The sequence below is a fragment of the Rhinolophus sinicus genome, chromosome 1 (assembly GCF_057876585.1).
Source record: "Rhinolophus sinicus isolate RSI-liver-muscle chromosome 1, RSI-T2T, whole genome shotgun sequence".
NCBI classification, from domain to species: domain Eukaryota; kingdom Metazoa; phylum Chordata; class Mammalia; order Chiroptera; family Rhinolophidae; genus Rhinolophus; species Rhinolophus sinicus.
This window is the reverse complement of record NC_142501.1, coordinates 5,630,642-5,650,600: the sequence shown is the minus strand read 5'-3', so window position 1 is coordinate 5,650,600 and position 19,959 is coordinate 5,630,642. Positions and strand designations below refer to the sequence as shown.

Sequence of the window (19,959 nt, the reverse complement as noted above, 5' to 3'; positions counted from 1 at the left end):
CTTCCTTGGGCTCCCACAGCTTGCTGGGGCCCTGTCACAATGTCAGTCACTGTTTCCTTCTCCAGGACAGGGCACAGTGAGTCTGCGGGCTGGGATGGGCCTGGGTCACCCATGACCCTAGAATGGCCACTGGGGAAGTGGTTTTCAGGTGAATGAATCTGGAAGCTGGGAGCCCCACGCAACTTTCCTGGGTCATTGGTGGACGTCTTGTCCCCTCCACCCTCTTGCTTAGGGCCTAAGTGGCCACAAAGGCTCAGTAACCAGGCTCCCTGGCTCCCACCAGCATCCCATCCCCATCACCTTTGCATAACATCTTTGTAATAACTTCTGAGGACCCTGTCCTGCCAGCCTGCGTGCTGACCTTGAGCTTTCCAGCCCTCTGTCCCCAGGTCTTTGCAGTAGCTGGTCCCCCTGCCAGGAACACCCTTCCCGCTGCCCAGCCTCCTCCTGCTGCCTCCTGTCTAAGGGGAGTGTTCAGCTGGGGTGGGGTGGGGTCGTTTGTGAGACACACTGTCAATTTGTGAGCAATAATAAAGTACTCAGATGTTGGAAATTACTTTCTTACAATTAATAAATTAGAGAAGGAACCCTGTTATCCTTGTAATTATGGGTTTCCCGCATATGTTTGGACCTTGCAGGAGGGGCTGGCCCTGCAGAGGTAGTGTGTCTGGCAGGCAAGGTGGTTTGGGAAAGTCTGGATTTGAACATTCTAGAACACTCAGCCTCTCAGTCCCCAGGGGCCACTGCTGGCCTCAGGCTCACACATGCGCCACGTAGGTGTTCATGGCACAGACTGAAGCGATTCTGCCGGGGTTCAAATCCCTACTCCGGCTCTGGCTGGTTGAGTGACCTTAGTTAGGTAAGCTACTGAACTTCTCTCTGCCTCAGTGTCTTCATTTGTAAAACGGAATGGTGATATCAGAGCTATCCCCTCCCCCCCATTCTCAGGGAGATTAAGGAGCACAGAGGAAGTGCTCAGAGGATTAGTAATAACTGAGTCAGCCAGGTCCTTGACCTTGGACTGCCAGCCTCCAGAACTGTGAGAAAACAAATGCCTGTTGTTTAAGCCGCCCAGTCTATGGTATGTTGTGATGGCGGCCTGAGCTGGCTAAGGCACAGAGCAGCTAGAGGCAGAGCTGGGGCTGGACCACAGGGCCCCAAATGCCAGGCCAGGGTTTCCTTGTTCCATTGTCGTTGCTGTTTAGAATGACGGCTTTTGCCTCCTCCTCTGTTTCCTCCTGCTGCGGGCTTGGGACTGGGAGAAAGGGCCCATGCAATCTCCTTCACCCCTTCCAGATTTGAAGCCCAGGTCCTGCTCTTGCCGGCCCCCCAGCTTTCCCGAGGGAAGTCCTCACCTATAAAAACAGGACAGTGGGACCCACTTCCCCAGGGGACCCAAGGGTCAGCCACTCACATCATCACTATCCAAATCGCTGTGTGCCACGCTCGGCTCCTGGAACACCAAGACTGTCCTCGGGGAGATTACATCCTAGACGGGGCACAGACATCAAGCCTCAGACAACCCCCCAACAGGATGGTCCTGGAAAGCTCTAGCCGTACCCGGCACACAGGAAGTCCTCATCCTGCTGAGATGCCCTCCTTGGTCCTTTCTCTGGGGTGACTCTGGCTCTGAGATTTGGTGTTTCTGGGCTGGGTCAACTGCCCATTTCCCCAGGATTCAGCCAGTGGAGGACCTGGTTGGAAATTGGAGGGTGGAGGAGAGCTGTTTGCTTCCCTACTTCTTTGCTGGGTGCGTCTGGCTCCTCTGGAGGCCACCTGCAGGCCTTGGACGTCCTGCTTCCTGCTGACTCTCTCCTTGCCCCACAGACCTGGGGTGGAAGTGAGGTGTAGCCATGCCTGCCAGGGGATGCCCCGCCTCCCACCCCACTGGTTTCCTAAGGCTGCAGCAGTGCCCAGTGATGTGCACCCTTCTGATGTGCACCCATTTCTTGCCTGCACTACACTGCGTCCCTCAAAGCCCAGCTAAGTGGCCGCTTTCCTGGAGCAGCTCTCCTGCCCACCTGGACGGAGTCCAAGCCCCAGCTCCACGCTCCCTGAGCCTCTTCTTAGCCTGTTGTGGTTGTGTTTGGCATAGTTCTGTGAGCTTATTTGACGAACAGTCAATCCCTCCTTTTCCTAATAATAAAGCACCGTGAGGGTAGAATAGTTGTATTCCCAGCACACAGTACACAGTAGTAGGCACTTAATAAACACTGGTCAAATGCATATTCATTTGAAGGAAGGAATTAATGAGGAGTTTTATTCCACGAGCAGCCATTCTCATAGTCTGTCCTGCTTTGTTCCGCCTCTTATCCCGGCCCCCGTCGTAACCAATATGTGGAATTCCGGCGTGATCCCCCACAGAGTCATCCTGACCTGTAGAACAGCACTGTCTGGTAGAACCTTCTGTAGAGATGGAATGTTCTAGTCAGCGCCATGCTGTCCAGTGTGGCAACCGCTGGCTACTGAGCCCTTGAAAGGTGACAAGAGCACTTGAAATGTGGTGAGTGCCCTTGAAATGTGGGCACTTGAGGAGCTGAATTTTTTTTTTTTTTTTTTTTTTTAGATTTTATTGGGGAAGGGGAACAGTGTGCATTTCCAGGACTTTATTGGGGAACAGTGTGTTTTTCCCAGGATCCATCAGCTCCAAGTCCAGTCACCGGTTTCAATCTAGTTGCCGGGGGCACAGCCCACCATCTCATGTGGGACTCAAACCAGCAACCTTGTTGTTAAGAGCATGTGCTCTAACCAACTGAGCCATCCAGCTGCCCGAGGAGCTGAATTTTTCATTGTATTTAGTAGCAATGAACTTTAAATAGCCACGTGTCTAGTGGCTCTAACTGGATAGTGTGACTCTAGAGAGAGGCTCAGCTAACTCTATGGGTTGATTTAAAGAGCAGCAAGAGACCAGCTTCTCCCCAGAAGACCCTCCCCCTTCTCACTGGTGTTCTAAATCACCCAGTGGGGTTATTTGTCTAGAGTAAGATTCTGCCAAACGAGCAAATGCCCATTCATTTATCAAGGATTCATTTATCAAGTACTCAAGACGTGTGTCATTTCGTTTAATTCTCACCATTGAGTCCTGTGATATAGTTAGCTTATTTGTTTTAATATTGAAGTACAATAGTTTATATTAGTTTAAGATGTACAGCACATTGATTTGATATTTGTCCATATTGTGAAATGATCACCATAAGTCCAGTTAACATCTGTCACCATATATAATTACAATTTTTTTTCTTGTGATGAGAACTTTCAAGATCTACTCTTCTGGCCACTTTCAAATATGCAAAGCAGGGTCATTAACTATAATTGCCATGCTGTACCTCACCCCCCCCAGACTTATTTACTTTATAACTGGAAGCTGGTACCTTTTGACCCCTTGCATCCATGTCACCCACCCCTCATCCCTCATCACCACCTCCGGCAACCACCAATCTGTTCTCTGTATCTATGAGCTAGTTTTTTTTTGTTCGTTTGTTTTGGGGTTCTTTATTTTTGTTTTTAGTTTCCACATACAAATGAGATCATACAGTATTTATCTTTTTCTGTCTGATTTAGTTCACTTAGCATAATACCCTCTAGTTCCATCCATGTTGTCGCAAATGGTAAAATTCCATTCTTTTTTATGGCCGAGTAATGTTCTATTGTATATATGTACCACCTCTTCTTTATCCAGTCGTCTCTTGATGGGCACTTGGGTTGATTCCATATCTTGGCCACTGTGAATAATGCTGCAGTGAACATAGGGGTGCAGATATCTTTTCAAGTTAGTGTTTTCATTTTCTTCAGCTAAATACCCAGAAGCAGAGTTGCTGGATCATACAGTGGTTCTAGTTTTAAGTTTTTAAGGAACCTTCATCTTTTTGATGACAGCCATTCTATCAGGTATGAGGTGGTATCTCACTGTGGTTCTGATTTGAATGTCCCTGACAATTAGTGACGTTGAGTATTTTTCGTGTATCTGTTGGCCATCTGTATGTCCTCTTTGGAACAATGTCTATTCAGATCATCTATTCAGATACCACACATTAGCTTATTTCATTCTTAGAGTAGATCCATGGGTAAGAGTCTATGATCATTTTCAAATGAGGACACAGGGCAGAGAGGTAAGTGACTTGCCCAAAGCCACAGCTTGTCTGGCTGACAGCAAGTCCTGGGTGTAAGCTGGGTGCCTCCTTGCTTCCCCAGGGACCTGTCTGGGAGGCCCAGGGTGTTCACAGAGCCATGCGAACTAGCTTGTCAGGCCTTTTAGGGTGGTGGCTGTTAGAAGGTTGAGTTCAGATGAGGCCATGAAGTAGAGAACTCATTTTAGAGCAGGGGTTATTGGCATCATGTTCAAAATGCAGGCAGTAACACTCAAAGGGCAGTGTCAGAAGACAGCAAGTCAGAGCTGTTCTTTCCCTGTGCTGGGCAAGGCAGCAGAAGGGGCCCGAGGCCACTCTTCCATCCAGACCTCAGTCTCCCCAGCAGGCCATGTGAGAGCGGATCCAGGGGCACAGAGAGGTCCCTTTCGGCTGGCAGAGAAGCACCTGGAATGGATCGTGTGTGGGGGTGGGGGGTGGGGGGGGAGCATTCAAATCAGACCGAAGGCTGGAATCCAGGCTCGCAGTGTCCAGCCACTACCCATGGCAGGGGAGGCCCCACCTACCCCCTCTATTTACAACATCCACCGCCCCCATCCGCACCCCAAACCCCTGAAACACACACTCAATGGAGCAGAGCTTGCACAGAACTGTTGGCTGGGGACGCAGGTTCACGTTCTGGGGAAACAGCTCATAACTCCTGTTTTCTCCTCTGTAACGTAGGGGTGAGGCTGGGAGCCTCCGCAAGCTGCCATGGGGATGATGGGGATGAAGAGAGGTGATGCAGCAGAGGTACTGTGGGCTGAACCAGGGCCTGCTCTCACCTCCCAGCTGTGCCCCCCCAGGGTGGGCCGGGGTGAGGGGCCATCACAGGCCTTTCAGGACTGGGCAGGAAAGGCCCCCCCCATCCCCCATGACAACAGCCTCCAGATCACACAGACAAGGGGAGGTTAATATCTAATCCGGGCTTCATTCCAGAGACAGACAAACCAGTTTGCCGCTGCTGAACTAAAGGTACCTCACCTTTCCCCAAGGCGAGGGGGCAGTGCCAGACCACCCCACCCTGCTCTGCCCTTTGGCCTGACACAGGGGCTCCATAGCTTCTCCAGAACCCGGAATCTGATTGCCCTCCATCCCCTGTGCCCAGCACAGGACTGGACAGCTGGTAGCACTGGGGGATGTCTGTTAAATTCAGGTTGTAAATCGGTGCCCCTCTCCTACTACCCCTCAGGTGTCGCTGGGCGGGAGAAGCTGCCGCTCGCTCACAAATGCACAGAAGCCCAGGGACAGGTCTCCCTGGTGAGAGAACCAGCCTCACGGATACCACAGTGGCCAGTGTTGGGGGTGGGAAGCACCCTGGAGTCTGACCCCCGCTCCGAGCTCTGGGGGGGCCAGGCTGAGCTGGTTCCCCCTCTGCTCTCCAGAACCTCCGCTGCACACAGAGCACGAGAAGGCCGAGAACCGACATCCTTGTTTCCCCTCCTCTCCGCACCCACGCTTCCCGCAGCCTTCCCCATCTCAGGTAAGGGCAGCTCCATCCTTCCGGTTCCTCAGGCCAGCGCTCAGGGCCACCCTTGACAGCGCTCAGAAGCGTGGGTTTCATCCAGAACACAGTTAGGGCCCCAACGAGTTCTACATGAGAGAAGTGACAACCAGATTTGTACTTTAGACATGCCACTCTGGCTTCTGGGTGGAGATGCCTCGGAGGGGTGACCCATGGGTGAGCGGACCAAGGAGAAGGCAGCTCTGCATAGAGGTTAGGGCGTGGACAATGGGGTCCCATGACCTGGGTTTAAAATCCACCTCCCTACTTCCTACCTGCTGGGTTGGGAGGGGCACAGGGCATGTCTCTCCATCCAGCATAACCGTGTCAGGCGCCGTGCTGAGTGCTGGGGTTAGAGACACGGTTCCTGCCTGGGCAGAGCTTACATTCTAGTGGGCAGTTACTTGACCTCTTAGAGCCTCCATTTTCTCATCTGTAAAATGGGGGTAATAATCATACCTGCCTCCCAGACAACGTAATGAGTGAGTTAATATATGTAAAAAACCCCACAAAAAATGCTTAGTGTAGTCCCTGACACACGGGGCGATTGTCATTGTGTTATAAGTCCAGGCAAGAAGCCATGGAGAGAGCCCAGGATGTGTTATGGTTGAATTGTGTCCCCCCTGCCCCACATCTGTGTGTTGGAGTCCTAACCCCTAGTACCTCAGAACGTGACTATATTTGGAGACGGGTCTTTAAAGGAGTGATTAAGGTAAAATGAGGTCACTAGGGTGGGCCCTGACCCAAGATGGCTGTCTGTCATCCTTATAAAAAGAGGAGATTAGAACACAGATAACCAGAGAGGGACAGCCATGTGAGGACCCAGGGAGAGGAGAGCAGTTGTCACTTAGGGTGTCATGCGGGGTCTCAGCTCCCACTCCCCACATAAGAACGCAGGACATGGTGAGGCCAAAAAGGAACACCCACGGAGCCATAGATAGGGGAGTCATACCACTATATTCTCTCTGGCGGCTGGGTTGGAGACACAGGAAGCAGGAGCCACACGATCCGCAACCTGCCGTCCACTTCTCTCTGCCAACCAACCTCACTTGCTAAGTGCAATCCGCCATCCTAACTGCAATCCGTGTTTCCTAGCCCAGCCACCATCTTCTTGCTAGCCCCCCATTTCCTGCTAGCGTAGCCACGGCAGTTGTATCAGTGGCCAATGGCTCACTGGTTACAGCTGACGGCCAACTAGCCACAGCTGATGGCCATCCAATCATAGTTGATGGCCATTTACTACCTGAGCCAGCACCTTTCCATGTGAGGCTGAGAACCTAGAAACTGCACTCCTGGCTCTGTCCCCACAGTTGTCTACCAAGCCAAGGAGAGAGGCCACAGAAGAAACATACCCCAGGACACCTGGATGTCTGACTTCCAGCCTCCAGAAGTATGAGGAAATCCATGTTTAAGCCCCAGTCTGCGGTATGTGTTCCAGAATCCTGAGCTGACTAATATGGTTAGAGAGAGAGGGGTGAGGAAGACAAGGTGCCAGGCAGCAGTAGCAGGACCAGCACACAAGCGATGGATTCGAGTCGCCTGGGAGACTAGGCTGCCCAGCACGGTGTAGGCACTGGATAAATATCTGCTGAGTAAGATTGGATTCTACCCTAAGAGGACGGAAGGGGGCTGTGATGGTGGGAGAAGGCAGAACAAGCCTGAGAGGGCCGTGCAGTGGGTGAGGCCTGCATGCGTGGGAGAGAGATTTCTAACCCCGACACTGCCCAGCACCCCTGTTACGGAGCACGGTCACACCACGATTGCACTTCATGCCTCCACTCTGCAAGGGGGCACCGCGAATACCCCCCAGGCCCGTGTAGGACCCATGGCTGGAGCCTGGGGGACAGGTGGGGCTGCTGAGAGCCACTTAGAGCTGGGGGAAGATGGGTGGTCTCCCCAGGGCCAGGAGCTTGGCTTTCTTTGCTTGCATTTTGTTTTGTCTTGTTTTAAAGTGACTGAATCTCCATGTGCAGAAAAGCTTCACTTCCAGGACCTGTCATAGGTGGCGAAGGCGAAAGCAAGTGTTTGTGGGGGGAGGGGGAGGAGGACGGGGTGGGGGGCAGTGGTTACCCGCAACTTCTCTGACTTCTAAAGAAAAGGGTCATGGAAACTGGCTCAGGCCTCTCTGATCCTTGGAGAAATATTTCTGGGTCAAGAATTTCCGACCCATAAATTCCCCGTGTTTCAAATTCAAAGGAGGCCTGTGTAGGGCTGGGGTTTGCATAACCTTTCACATCACAGAGCTTCCTGCTTTGCAGCCTCCCAACAAGCACGTCCTCTAGGCCAGGGTTCAGACAGACCGGCTGATGGACTGAGGTATAGAAACAGACCTAAGTCAGACCAAAGCCCAGTGCCCTGGAATCCACTTGACCAGAAAAGAGAAAAAAATATTTTTTTTTCTTTTGTCACCATTTTTTAGAATGTCCATTGGGGCACTGAGGCACAGTAGGGGGACATTGACAGGTGTCAGGGCCTCTTTTCACCCATGTCCCTCCATGCAGACCAGCATAGGTGTCTCCCAATCGAATTTGCCACAGTGATTCATTTTTCCTGCACTTTTTCCCTCTTCAGAATATGCCAGACAAAAGTCAGCATCTGTGGAGACTTGTTTATAAATCCAAGACTTCCTTTTTTTGCAGAACGTTTTTGAGTCTTAGCAGATTATTATTTTAACTTTTCCCCCCAAATGTTCTCTCCATATTTGGGCAAGCCAAGAGAGCAGAGGACTTTTTGTTTGTTTTTTCATTTGAAACTGCTGAGTTTTGGAGAAGACGTCGGCTTACTGTGCCTTCTCCTTCTCATGGTAACTCTGGGCTGAGCTTGTGGGATCAACTCTGCCAGCCTCTGATAAACTCCAGGTTCACAAAGAATCGTGGACGAGAAATATCAGTCCATAAAAATTCTTGGAGGAAAACCTCCCCCTTTACTCATGAGTTCCTTGTCTCTGGGGCATCTTCTGTTCCCTGGAGATAAAGATCTGATTATCCACTCAGAGCTGAGAAGCCATTAAGCTTCTCCCTCCCCATTTTACGGAGGGGAAACTGAGGCCCAGAGAGAGGAGCACTGTTTCTGGCTGAGCACAGAATCTCTGTCTTCTCACATTTTTACTTAAAACTTTTCAAATCTATAGAAACATTTCGAGGACAATACAATGACTACCCATATCTGCCAATTATTAACATCGTGCTGCATTTGTTTTATCGCTTACTCTCTCCCCTCACTCCATATACAAGCGTGTGTGTGTGTGTGTGTGTGTGTGTGTTAGTTTCACGTCGGGTGACACTTCCCCCAGAAGACTCCAGCATGTATCTTCTTCATAACCACAGTACAATGGCCACACTTAGGAAATTTAACATCTAATCAATATTGTTATTCAATACACATTCCATAATTCAAAATTTTCTCATTGTCATACTAACTGTAATAGTGTTTGTTATAGGTTATTTGTTTTTATCCAGGTGCAGCCTTGGTCTTGAACCTGTGAACTGAGGAGGGCCGCACCAGCAGTCTCCAGACAGCTCACAGACTCAGGTCGCCAAGGTTTCCGTGACAGCACTTTCACTGGTTAACTCGGTTCATCTTCTCAAGAGCCCAGTCAGTGCCTAGTAGGATCTCTATAAATAGTTACAGAAATTAGCGTCCCCGTTTTACAGTATGGAGACTGAAGCTCAAAGAGGGGTGTCTTGGCCCCAAGGTCTCACTTGGAGACGCGGAGAAAGCACCACCCAGGTCTCCACACGTAGTAGGCACTTTGTTAACGGCTTCTGCGCAGATTGATAAGTTTCCTGGGGTACACATCGGGGGTGGGCCCGGGGGCCCGGGGCGGGGCGTATGCAAATAGCCCTTGAGAGGCCACGGATTGGCCGGCGCGGGCGGGGGCGGGGCGCGCCGAGGGCCCAGGGCTCGCAGGTGAGGCCGCGGGAGAGGCGCGGTGCGGCTGTCCCCTGGGACCTCCCACCGCACGCTGTCGCGGCTTGTCCCAGACATGTCTCCGCTCTGGGCCTTGCTGGCCCTCGGCTGCCTGCGGCTCTGCTCAGGTAAGCGGATGATGAGAGGAGGGATCTTTGCCCAGGGCAGGTGGGCAGTTGTGTCCTGCATCCTGACCCTCCCGAGGAGTCCTGATAAGAGCCTGGATGGGAAGGGGCGTTAGGGATGGGACCTTCATTTGTTCACTTCAGGAATAGGCACGGATGCCTGCTCTGTGCCAGGCCCTGTGCAGGCTCTGGGGGCCCAGATATTAGCAATAACCAATACTGATTAATAAGCTTCCTCTGGTGGGGATTCCAGGTCTCCTGGATGACAGAGCCCTGTGATGGATGCTGCAAAAGACAGATACACGGTGGGCTGTGGGAGAGCAGAGAAAGCACTGAGCTAGACTCATGGTGATTCCTGGACTAGGGGAGGTGGAGGAACTTTTCAGGTGAAGGAGCAGCATGGGCAGGTCCAGAGAGGAGGGAGGTGGCATGATCTATCCCGGGAACCTCCTGTGCATTGTCCACCCAGGTGGCTGGAACTTGGGGTGCATAGAGGTGAGGCTGGAGACCCAATAAAGCAACGCCCATAACTTCAGGACCTTACTGACCCTTCAGAGAGACCAGACTGCATTGGAGGGCGGGGGGAGCCACAAAAGGGGCCTAGCAGGAGAGTGACACGGTCAGAGTTTCATGTTAGAGAGCAGAGGATGGGGGAGGGCTTGTTCCTAGGGTCCAGGTGAAGAGGGTGGGACTCCAAGACAGGGTGGAGAGAACCCCAACAGGGTGATTGAAAGTCTGCAGGGGGGGAGAGAGGGCAGCAGCTCAGCTGGACGGCCCAATTCCTGGCCCGGATGACTGGATGGGGGCAGGAGTGCTGCCCATGTCTAAGTCACGTTCCTGAGAGGACGCGTGGGGAGTGTGAAGCCCAGTGCCTGGCACAGAGCAGGTACTCAGTAAGTGCATCCAAACGTGTGTGTGTGTGTGTGTGTGTGTCTCAGGGGAGGACAGAGGATGCCCATGAGTGTGGACAGTTCTGCCAGCGGTCACCTCCTGTCATTGCATCCACCAGGTGTGAACCTCCAGCCCCAACTGGCCAGCGTGACCTTTGCCACCAACAACCCCACCCTCAGCACCGTGGCCTTGGAAAAACCTCTCTGCGTGTTCGACAGCACAGCAGCCCTCAGTGGCCCCTGTGAGATCTACCTCTACGTCTTGGTGGACTCGGGTGAGGCACCTGCTTTTTCTGGCTATGCTGAAAGGGGCTTTGACCTGTCCACAGGGCCGAGGGAAGGAGGCAGGTGGAGGGGTGCTGCCTCCCTGTAAGCCACCTACCCCATGCAGCTCACCAACCTGCACTTGTGTCTGCTCAGTGCCAGCCCTGGGCTGGGTGCTGCAGTCACAGACACGTCCTTGCCCTGAAGGGACATCCAGTCTAGTGGTGGGAATCATAACAGCACCAGTCACTCAGTACCTACATCACGCCAGGTGCTCGGCTCACCTTAGAGCTGATGTTTATAGCCAGCCTGCAAGGTAACTACAGTTGACCCTCGAACAACACGGGTTTGAAATGCCTGGGCCCACTTATACATGGATTATTTTCAATGAATACTCTAAATGTATTTTCCTTTGCTTATGATTTTCTTAGTAACATTGTATTTTCTTCAGCTTACTTTATTGTAAGAATACAGTATATGATACATATAACATACAAAATATGGGTGAGCCGACTGTTCACGGTATTGGAAAGGTATCTGGTCAAGAGTAGGCTATTAGTCGGTAAGTTTCTGGGGGTCAGAAGTTATATTCGGGCCTTCATCTGCGCCCCTAACGCCCACATTGTTCATGGGTCCACTGTGTTATGATGTCCATCACAGAGCAGAGAATCAAGGCTCAGAGAGGCGGAGCCCCCGGAACCGGAGAGCGGATCCAGACTCTCTGGTCCTCACGCCCCAGTCCTGCCTGAGTTGGCTCAGCTGTGTGTTTTTGAGGGCACCCACGTGTTTGGGCCTGCTGGCCCTGGCCCAGTCTCCCTCCCCCATTGACTAGGAGTAATCCTGGGCTTCCAGAGAGAAGGAACCCAATGGCAACCTCTTACCTTTCTATAATAGAAACTGGTCACTTACAACAGCTTATTTAGGGTTATTGTATTCTTCCAGCAAACGTTTATTGACCTCCTACCTACCTGTGCCCAGCCTGTGGGCACTGCAGGGTATCTTTCTCCCATTTCACAGGCCAGGGTCCAGAGAAGTAAAGTGAGGTGTCCAAAATCACTCAGCTAGTAAGGAAGAGGCCTCGGGCTCGTCATAGGTCTGCCTGCTTCCACGCTGTTTCCCCTGTACCGTGTGGCCCTCTGTTCCCATTTCACAGACGAGAGAGTCCAGTGAGGACACGACAGTAGCCTGTTGGGGTGGGAGGACTGCAGGCCTGTGACAAGATGAGGTGGGTGAGAGCTGCACAGAGCGGCCGAAGCAGGAGAGGTGCCCTTGAGGGCAGGGACTGAGCCTGCCCTGTGCCTGTGCCCAGAGCACAGTGCTGGCTCATAGAGGATGCTCAGGGGCGTTTGATGAATGACTGAGTGAGTGACGGCGCTGGGGTGGCCAGGAAGCTCACGCCCAGCACTGTCTCTCCAGCCAGCTCCAGGAATGCGTCTGTGCAGGACAACACCAAGGCCCCGCTGAGCTCCACGTTCCGGCAAACAGAGGGGGGGAGGACAGGCCCGTACAAGGCCTCGGCCTTTGACCTGACGCCCTGCAGCGACCTGCCCAGCTTGGATGCCGTAGGCGATGTGTCCCGGGCTTCCGAGATCCTGAATGCCTACCTGGTCAGGGTGGGCGCCAATGGGACCTGCCTGTCTGACCCCAACTTCCAGGGCCTCTGCAACCCACCACTGTCAGCAGCCACAGAATACAGGTGGGTGTGGGCAGCTGCGGGAGAGTGGCAGGTGTGCTCCACCCTGACTCGGGAAGACCCAGAGCTGGTGAAGTGTGTGAGGCCACATGTCTTGAGAGCCTACTATGTGCCAGGACCATCCTGGGTCCCATAAAGGGCTTCCTGGTCATGTGACTAAGCACAGGATCCCATATTCAGAAGGGACCCTGCTTGGCTTAATGCTCTGACATCTTGAAATTGTTAATTTTTCAACAAGGGGTCTAAATTTTCATTTGCACTGGGCCCCACAAATCATACACCTGGTCCTTCCCCATCACCCAGGGGGCACTTACCACGGTGCCCCTCATTTGACAGGAAAGGAAACTGGTCCAGAGAGGGAAGGGGGTCACCTGGTGAAAAGCTGGGACCTAGCATGAACTTGAGCCCCACCTAAGGCCTTTCCAGCTACCACCTGAGCCTCTGCTTTTGCCCGCCTCTCTCAGTGCACATTTTTGTAGCGGCCCCACATTCATTTGCACAGGTGTTTCCTGAACATCTTCTCCGTGCAGATCTCAGGCCTCAGCCCTGACCCACGGCTAGAGGGTCTTCTTTTTACCTGGTGTCAAAGCTACTCCTGTTACCATGGAGATGCGTAGGTTGGGGTCTCTGTACCTTCTAGGCTCCCCAGGCCGTCACTCACCTGCCGTCCTGTCGGATTGCTTGCCCCACCTTTGGCCTCAGCCCTGGATCTCCTCTGGCCCCCCCTCAATCCTCCCCTCTGACCTTGTTCCTAACCTCTCCCTCCTTCTTGATCGCAAAGTCCACCCCACCTTGGGGACACAGGCGCAGATCCCAGCCTCCGAAACTCTCATCTTCAGACCTAGAGAAGGGGGGGATTTTTAGGCAAAATAACTGATTTTTTAAAAAAATGCTAACCAGTTTTATTAATTTATTTTTTAATTTTTTATTGGGGAACAGTGTGTTTCTCCAGGGCCCATCAGCTCTAAGTCGTTGTCCTTCAATCTAGTTGTGGAGGGCGCAGCTCAGCTCCAAGTCCAGTCGCCTTTTCAATCTTTAGTCGTAGGGGGTGCAGCCCACCCTCCCATGCGGGAATTGAACCGGCAACCTTGTTGTTGAGAGCTTGTGCTCTAACCAACTGAGCCATCAGGCCACCCCATAGGCAAAACACTGATTTTAAAGGTCTTAATTTTTTTCTGTGTAAAACTAGAGGCTGCCAATTTCTTCTTTTTTAAAAAAATTCGTTAATTTATTTTTTACTTTTGTTGAGGAGGGCAAAATTTGAAGGGACAGAAGGTTGGTGGTAGGAGCTTAGAATATAAGGTAAAAACAATTGGGCTGTCCGAGGAAGGAGTGCGGCTCCAGGGTGATGGGAAAACACAGCAGAAGGCGGAAGGAGAGGAGAGAAAGAACAGCGGGTGGGTTCGAGGAGACTTGGAGCAAGAGAAAAAAATAGGGAACGCTTCATGAATTTGGGTGTCACCCTTGTGCAGGGACCAGGCTAACCTCTGTCTCGTTCCAGTTTTAGTATGTGTGCTGCCGAAGCGAGCACGAGGCTGTCAATTTCTTAGTTCTCGGAACATCCATTATTTTAAATGGATCTTAATGTGGCTATGGGTATTTTGGACTGTATCGCCTGGCCTTCCTTTATGATTCGTAATGCTTGATTGAGATTTTCTGCATGTAAAATATAGCCCTTATCCCAGAGCGGTGGGAATGGATGTTATTATTTTTTAACTCTTTTTTGTGTGCTATCAAGGACCAAGCTGGGAATAGTGGAAGGCAAACATGTGAGGACAAATGGGTCAAGACTGAGCAAATATGCTACGTTTGTGTACACACACACACACACACACACACACACACACACACACACAGAGGGTGCCAAGAAAATGTAGACACATTTTAAGAAAGGAAAAAAACTGTATTAAAATTACACTGATGGTCACCACTTTGAGCACCTCTTGTAATTGCAGAAGTCAAACGTGACTTGCATTCTTTTCTTATCGATATGTATTGAGTATTACAATTTTAATAGTTTTTTCCTTTCTTAAAATGTGTATGCATGTGTTTGGCACCCTCTGTGTGTATATAAAGTAGAGAACCAGCTGGGGTCTCAGAGGGACAGCCGAGAGGAGGACCATGGGTGCTGAAGGCTCCCTGGAGAAGGTGGCATCTGCCCTGGGGAAGGGCCTGGGCAGTGATATGTGGCAAAGGGGCCAATCCGAAGTCCAGCACCATCCTGTTGTCCAGGCCCACCTGTGGCCGCCCAGAAGTCCTCACTCTGTCCCCCACCCCGGCCGTCTTAGTCCCTCTCACCTCCCCGTGGCTGGAGCTCACCGCCTTGTGCATGGAAGTCATTTTCACTCCGTCTCCTTCCAGATTCAAGTACGTCCTTGTCAACATGTCCACGGGCTTGGTACAGGACCAGACCCTGTGGTCCGACCCCATCCGCACCAACAGGCGTAAGTTGTAGGGGTGGGCTGGGGCGGTCCTCAAGGGAATCTGGGAAGGCAGACTCAGGCTGTCACTCTGGAAAATTTCCCCAGTCACAGGCAGGCCACTGGTCTATGAGGAAAATACATCTTAAAATAATTTCACCTGAAACCTCATCGTTCCCTCCTTCCTTCCCTCCTTCCTTGAGGGCCAGGTGCTGTAACAAAGGAAGGTGGCGGACTGCTGGCGTTTGGGCCTGGCTGGATGGGTGGGCTGGAGTCAAAGTCAGGGGCATTTCCCAGCCCTTATGGTGCATTTGCATCCAAGGAGTGTGCCGTTTAGCAGCTCTGAAAGGTTGCCAGAGGTCACGCAGTGGGGGGTAGTCAGGCCTGTGTGTGGCCAGCGCAGCTCCTGAGATGCCATTACCCTGGGACCAAGAGTCCTGAGAACAAGCCCAGCCTCTGAGCCCTGCTGCTGTGTGAGCCATGCAGGACCTCAGTTTCCATATCTGAGAAGTGGGAAGAAGAATCCTTGCTCGGCCTCCCCAGTGGGAGTGAGGAAACAGGTGGAAAAGCTGCTTCGGTAATCCAGACAAGAGGGCTAGGCCCAGCTCTCTTAGGGCAGGACCTGAAGTCAGTCTGTGGGGAGAGCAGGCCCTTTGGGACCAGACAGACCTATCGGCTCGTGTCTGGCGTCCGAGTGGCCCTCAAGTCAGCCTCCCTAAGCTGCAGTGAGTGAACTACACTTTGTTCACTTCATTCCAAAAAGCGTGACCCTGGCCAGAGCGGAGGGCGAGCCACGGGCCAGCTGGCTCTTTGCTTCACCTTTAATAGTTTATAATCTGCATCCCTATCATCTCATCAGGAGATTGGAGTCAGTTTATAATTTACAATTATGTACAGAGACATTTAAAAGAGGAGGAGACCAGACATACACAGGAGAAAGCTGGGAAGTCGGATGGGGGGCAAGCAAGATCATTGAACCTCAACGCTGGGGGGAGACAGTCATGGAATTTGGTCCCCACTTCATCCATGGGACTGGCAGCCACCAGCCCTCCGGGAGCCCTGTGCATCCCAGGGAGAAGGCTGAGGGTGCAGTGTCTTGGGAGTAATGGACCTGTGCCCCATTAGTCACCCCGTACTTGGCAATCGACACGTGGCCAGGCCGGCGAAGTGGCGGCATGATCGTCATCACCTCCATCCTGGGCTCCCTGCCCTTCTTCCTGCTTCTGGGCTTTGTCGGTGCCATCGTCCTCAGCCTTGTGTGAGTACCCACCAGCTGGAGGGCGGGACTTGGGGACACACTAGACCCCAACGCTGAGGCAGGGGAGGGCCCTGCAGTCAAAGGAGCTGCGTTTCACCCTGGGTGTGGTGGGTTGGGGAGGGGAGAGCTGAGTCCTGGGGCATCCAAGGTCAAGGTCAGCTGGGTGGGGTGTGGCTTTGAGGGCAGATCCCAGGTCTGACACAGCTGCACAACTTTGGGTAAGTATCTTATCCTGCTATGCCTCAGGTTCCTCTTCTGGAAAATGGAGCTACTAATAAATATTATCCACCCTTCGGAGTTGTGAAGATTGAGTGAAATAATCCCTAGAGAGTCCTCAGGGCAGTGCCCAGGCACTAAACAAGTATCAGCTTTTGTTGTCATTATAATTCACCCACTTGCAGTACAGATGGGGAGACTGAGGTCTGAGGGGGGGAAGGATGGCCCAAGGTCACACAGCCAGTCGTTATAAAACAGCTGGGACCCGAGCCCCAATCTCCTGACTCCACTAACAGCTCTGACTTGTGTCTGTTTGGATTAGGACTCCTGGTCTCCGTGGGTTGTCTGGGGCAGCTAACAGGGCTGCCGGGTGCAAGACAGGAGGGAGCAAGACAGGCGTCACACAGCCCGTTATTCCTGGGGGGGTTGAGCGGGGCAGGGACTGAGGTGCCCACGGTGCCCTGGGAATCGAGAAGGGACCGGGCAGATCTTGGCTGGAGCATCAGGGTGGGGTTCCTGGAGGAAGGGACAGCAGGGCCAACGCTCCTTGGGACAGGGATGGATGGAAGTCACATGCAGTGTGCTTCTCAGCGAGGGAGGGAGCCCAGGGGACTTTGAAGATCAAGAGGGGAGCGTGTCCCAGTGGGAGCGAGCAAACAGGTGGAAAAGCTGCTTGGAATCAGGGAAATTAAGTGGGCACGTAAATTAGCCAGGCAGGAAAAGACATGGGTGGGTCAGGGGTGGGAAGGGGGGCAGTGAACTTGGAAATCATGCTGAGCCTCTGACATTTACATTAATGAAAACACCAATAATAGGTGAGATTAGCCACCCAGAGACTGGTCTGTCTGGCCAGACCGGGGAGCAGTCAGGACATAGTTTTGTCCTTCCGTCCCTTTAGGCAGCACCCTAATCTGGCACCAAAGGTCTAATTAGCTGACTGAGCCTGGCTCTTCCATTTACCCCTCCTGCCGTCCCCTGCCCAGCTCCAGCTGCACCAGACTTCCTACTGTTGCCCCAGATACTCCCCAGCCACTCTGATCAAATGCTTGGAATGCCTTTCTTTGCCCCCTTTCTTCTCCTTTCGGGCCAGATTAACTGCCCCCTCCTCCAGGAAGCCCTCCTGTGGCTCCCAACTGGATTTGTCCATTCTGTCTGGTCATTGTCTGCTGTGGTCTGTCTCTCCATACAATCTTAGCTCTTTAGGGACATGGGACAATGGACTCCAAGTACCCAGCTTATGGGAAGACCTGTAAATTGTTTGCTCACATAGTTCCAAAAGGGTGACACTTTCCTTATCCCAGGGCCTGGCACACAGTAAGTACTCTGGAAAGATTGGTTTATTGAATGAATGCCTAAAAGAACACCTGTGAAAGCAATGTCTAAATAGAAAGGTCCCTGACCAGCTAAAGGGGTTTGGGCTTGCTTTGCGCCCCTAACCCTGGTTCTGTTCATCCTCTTGGTTAGAGACATGGGCGGTTCTGATGGGGAAACCACGCACGACTCCCAGATCACGCAGGAGGCCGTCCCCAAGTCCCTGGGCACCTCAGAACCTTCGTACACATCTGTGAACCGAGGGCCGGCCCTGGACAGGGCGGAGGTATTTGCCAGCAAGCTCCAGGACTGAGCCGGGCACCACTCCTGGGGGGCAGCGTTCTCCCTTGACCCCACCAAGGTGAAATGACCCGTTGGTCCAACTGCACGAAAACTTTTAATAAAATCTCCCCAAGAATTTGAGTTCAATGAATATTCACAGAGTGAGTGAGTGAGGTGGTGAGTGAATGAGTGAGTCCATGTGGTATTGAGGGGTTAGATTGTTTCTCTAGAGGGCGGGGGCTGGGGACTAATATCAGGTAAGCGAAGGGGGTGGAGGCTGAGAGACTGAGGCTGTCCAACACCTGGTTGTCTGACCTCCTCGTGTGAAATGGGGAAATAAGCACCTTTCATGGTCACCTCATAGGAGTGTTAGGGTCCCGTGAGACTGGCTGTACATGCAGTTATTGGATGGTGTTTGGAGTTTGCTGGCTGTGAGGTACTGGAAACTGAACTGGCTCTGGTAACTTGTCTTGAACCTCCCCCCCACCGTCATCTCTTTCTGGGGTTCAGCTTCCTTATCTGTGAAATGGGCTGATGTAAACGGTTAATTTCAAGGCTACAAATGGCTGCGTTCCTTCACAGCTTTCCTGTCCCAGTGGGAGGACAGAAAAAGTGACAGGACACAGAGGAGGGCACCCAGTCCGGGGTCTCCACTCAGATGACTCAATTCTGTCTTCTGAGCCAGGTAGCAAGACCGCTTCCCTTTCGCAGATGTGCAAAGCGAGTCACAGTCCCACTTGCCATCCCTGAAAGGAGAAGAAGTGTGTTGGGTTTGGTTAAAGCAGGAGCGCTCGCCCCCCGGCTGCCAGGAAGACAGCCCCAGCAGGCTGGTGTGGTTCCCCAGGGGCACCACAGATTCACAAGAGGGATCCAAAGCTGAGAAGGCAGGCGGCAGGGGCCGTGAGAAGAAACTTAAAAGCAGCGAGGGATCAGGAGAAGCCAAAGCCAGGGTGGCTGGCGCTGCAGAAGCTGAAAGGAGCCAGTCCCTGGGCAGTGGGCACAGGAGGAGGGAGTGGTGGGTGCTGCTTCTGAGGGCACCCAGCCTGGGTGTGCCGGGACATCTCTGGGATCCTCGAGACTGTCTTCTAACCCCCATGAGACTGGCCTGGGGAGCCCTGGAACTCCCCCATTGCTGTGCGTCCTCACCAGAGCCCCCCCCCCCTTAGGGCGGTCCTGCCAGATCTCCTCCCTGACTCCCCAGCCGCAGCGGGTGGTGCGGTGGGAAGCGTCCTTGAAGCAAGTTTGCATTCTCTTTTAGAGCCTGCCTGTATTTATTTTATTTTAGTGTTTAAATTGAGGTGAGAGTCACATCACATAAAATTAACCATTTTAAAGTGAACGATTCAGGGGCATTTAGTACATTCTCAGTGTCGTGCAACCAACACCTCTATGTAGTTCCAAAACGTTTTCCTCACCGGAAATGGAAACCCTGTACCTGTTAAGCAGTTACCCCCCATTGCCTCCTCCCTTACCCCAGGTCCCCGATAAGCACCAATCTGCTTTCTGTCTCTGTGGATTCGTCTCCTCTGGACATTTCATCTCAGTGGAATGGTACAGTATGTGAGCTTTTGTGCCTGGCTCCTTTCACTGAGCCTAATGTTTTTGAGGTTCATCTACATTGTAGCACATATCAGTACTCCATTCCTTTTCACGGGTGAGTAATATTTCATTTTCTGGATCTATTATTCATGGCTGATGGGCATTTGGGTTGTTTTCACCTTTGGCTATTGTGCCACTATTTGGCTTCTTAGAACAGTGCTGCTATGAACAGGCATGTTGGTTTGTCTGTACACCTGTTTTCAGTTCTCTTGGGTATATACCTACGAGGAGTGGCATTGCTGGGTCATATAGTCGTTCTATGATTAACTTTTTGAGGAACTGCCAAACTGTTTTCCACAGCAGCTGCACCGTTTTGTGTTCCCACCAGCCGTGTAGCCTGTATTTGTTTTCATATCAAAATATG

General features: G+C 52.2%; 1 protein-coding gene and 1 non-coding gene across 2 annotated transcripts; one reads left to right on the top strand and one right to left on the bottom strand.

Moving 5' to 3' along the window:
* The first annotated feature begins 9,523 nt into the window (after positions 1 to 9,523).
* Positions 9,524 to 18,126, top strand: UPK3A (uroplakin 3A). The gene is made up of 6 exons (XM_019739209.3): positions 9,524 to 9,665; positions 10,672 to 10,827; positions 12,233 to 12,512; positions 14,871 to 14,953; positions 16,055 to 16,187; positions 17,868 to 18,126. The coding sequence occupies exons 1-6, from the start codon at positions 9,614 to 9,616 to the stop codon at positions 18,025 to 18,027; spliced, it is 864 nt and encodes a 287-aa protein (XP_019594768.3). The 5' UTR covers positions 9,524 to 9,613; the 3' UTR covers positions 18,028 to 18,126.
* Positions 13,937 to 14,040, bottom strand: LOC141570242 (U6 spliceosomal RNA). Its single transcript, XR_012494252.2, has one exon. It is a non-coding gene; the product is annotated as a U6 spliceosomal RNA (small nuclear RNA).
* Positions 18,127 to 19,959: the final 1,833 nt, after the last annotated feature.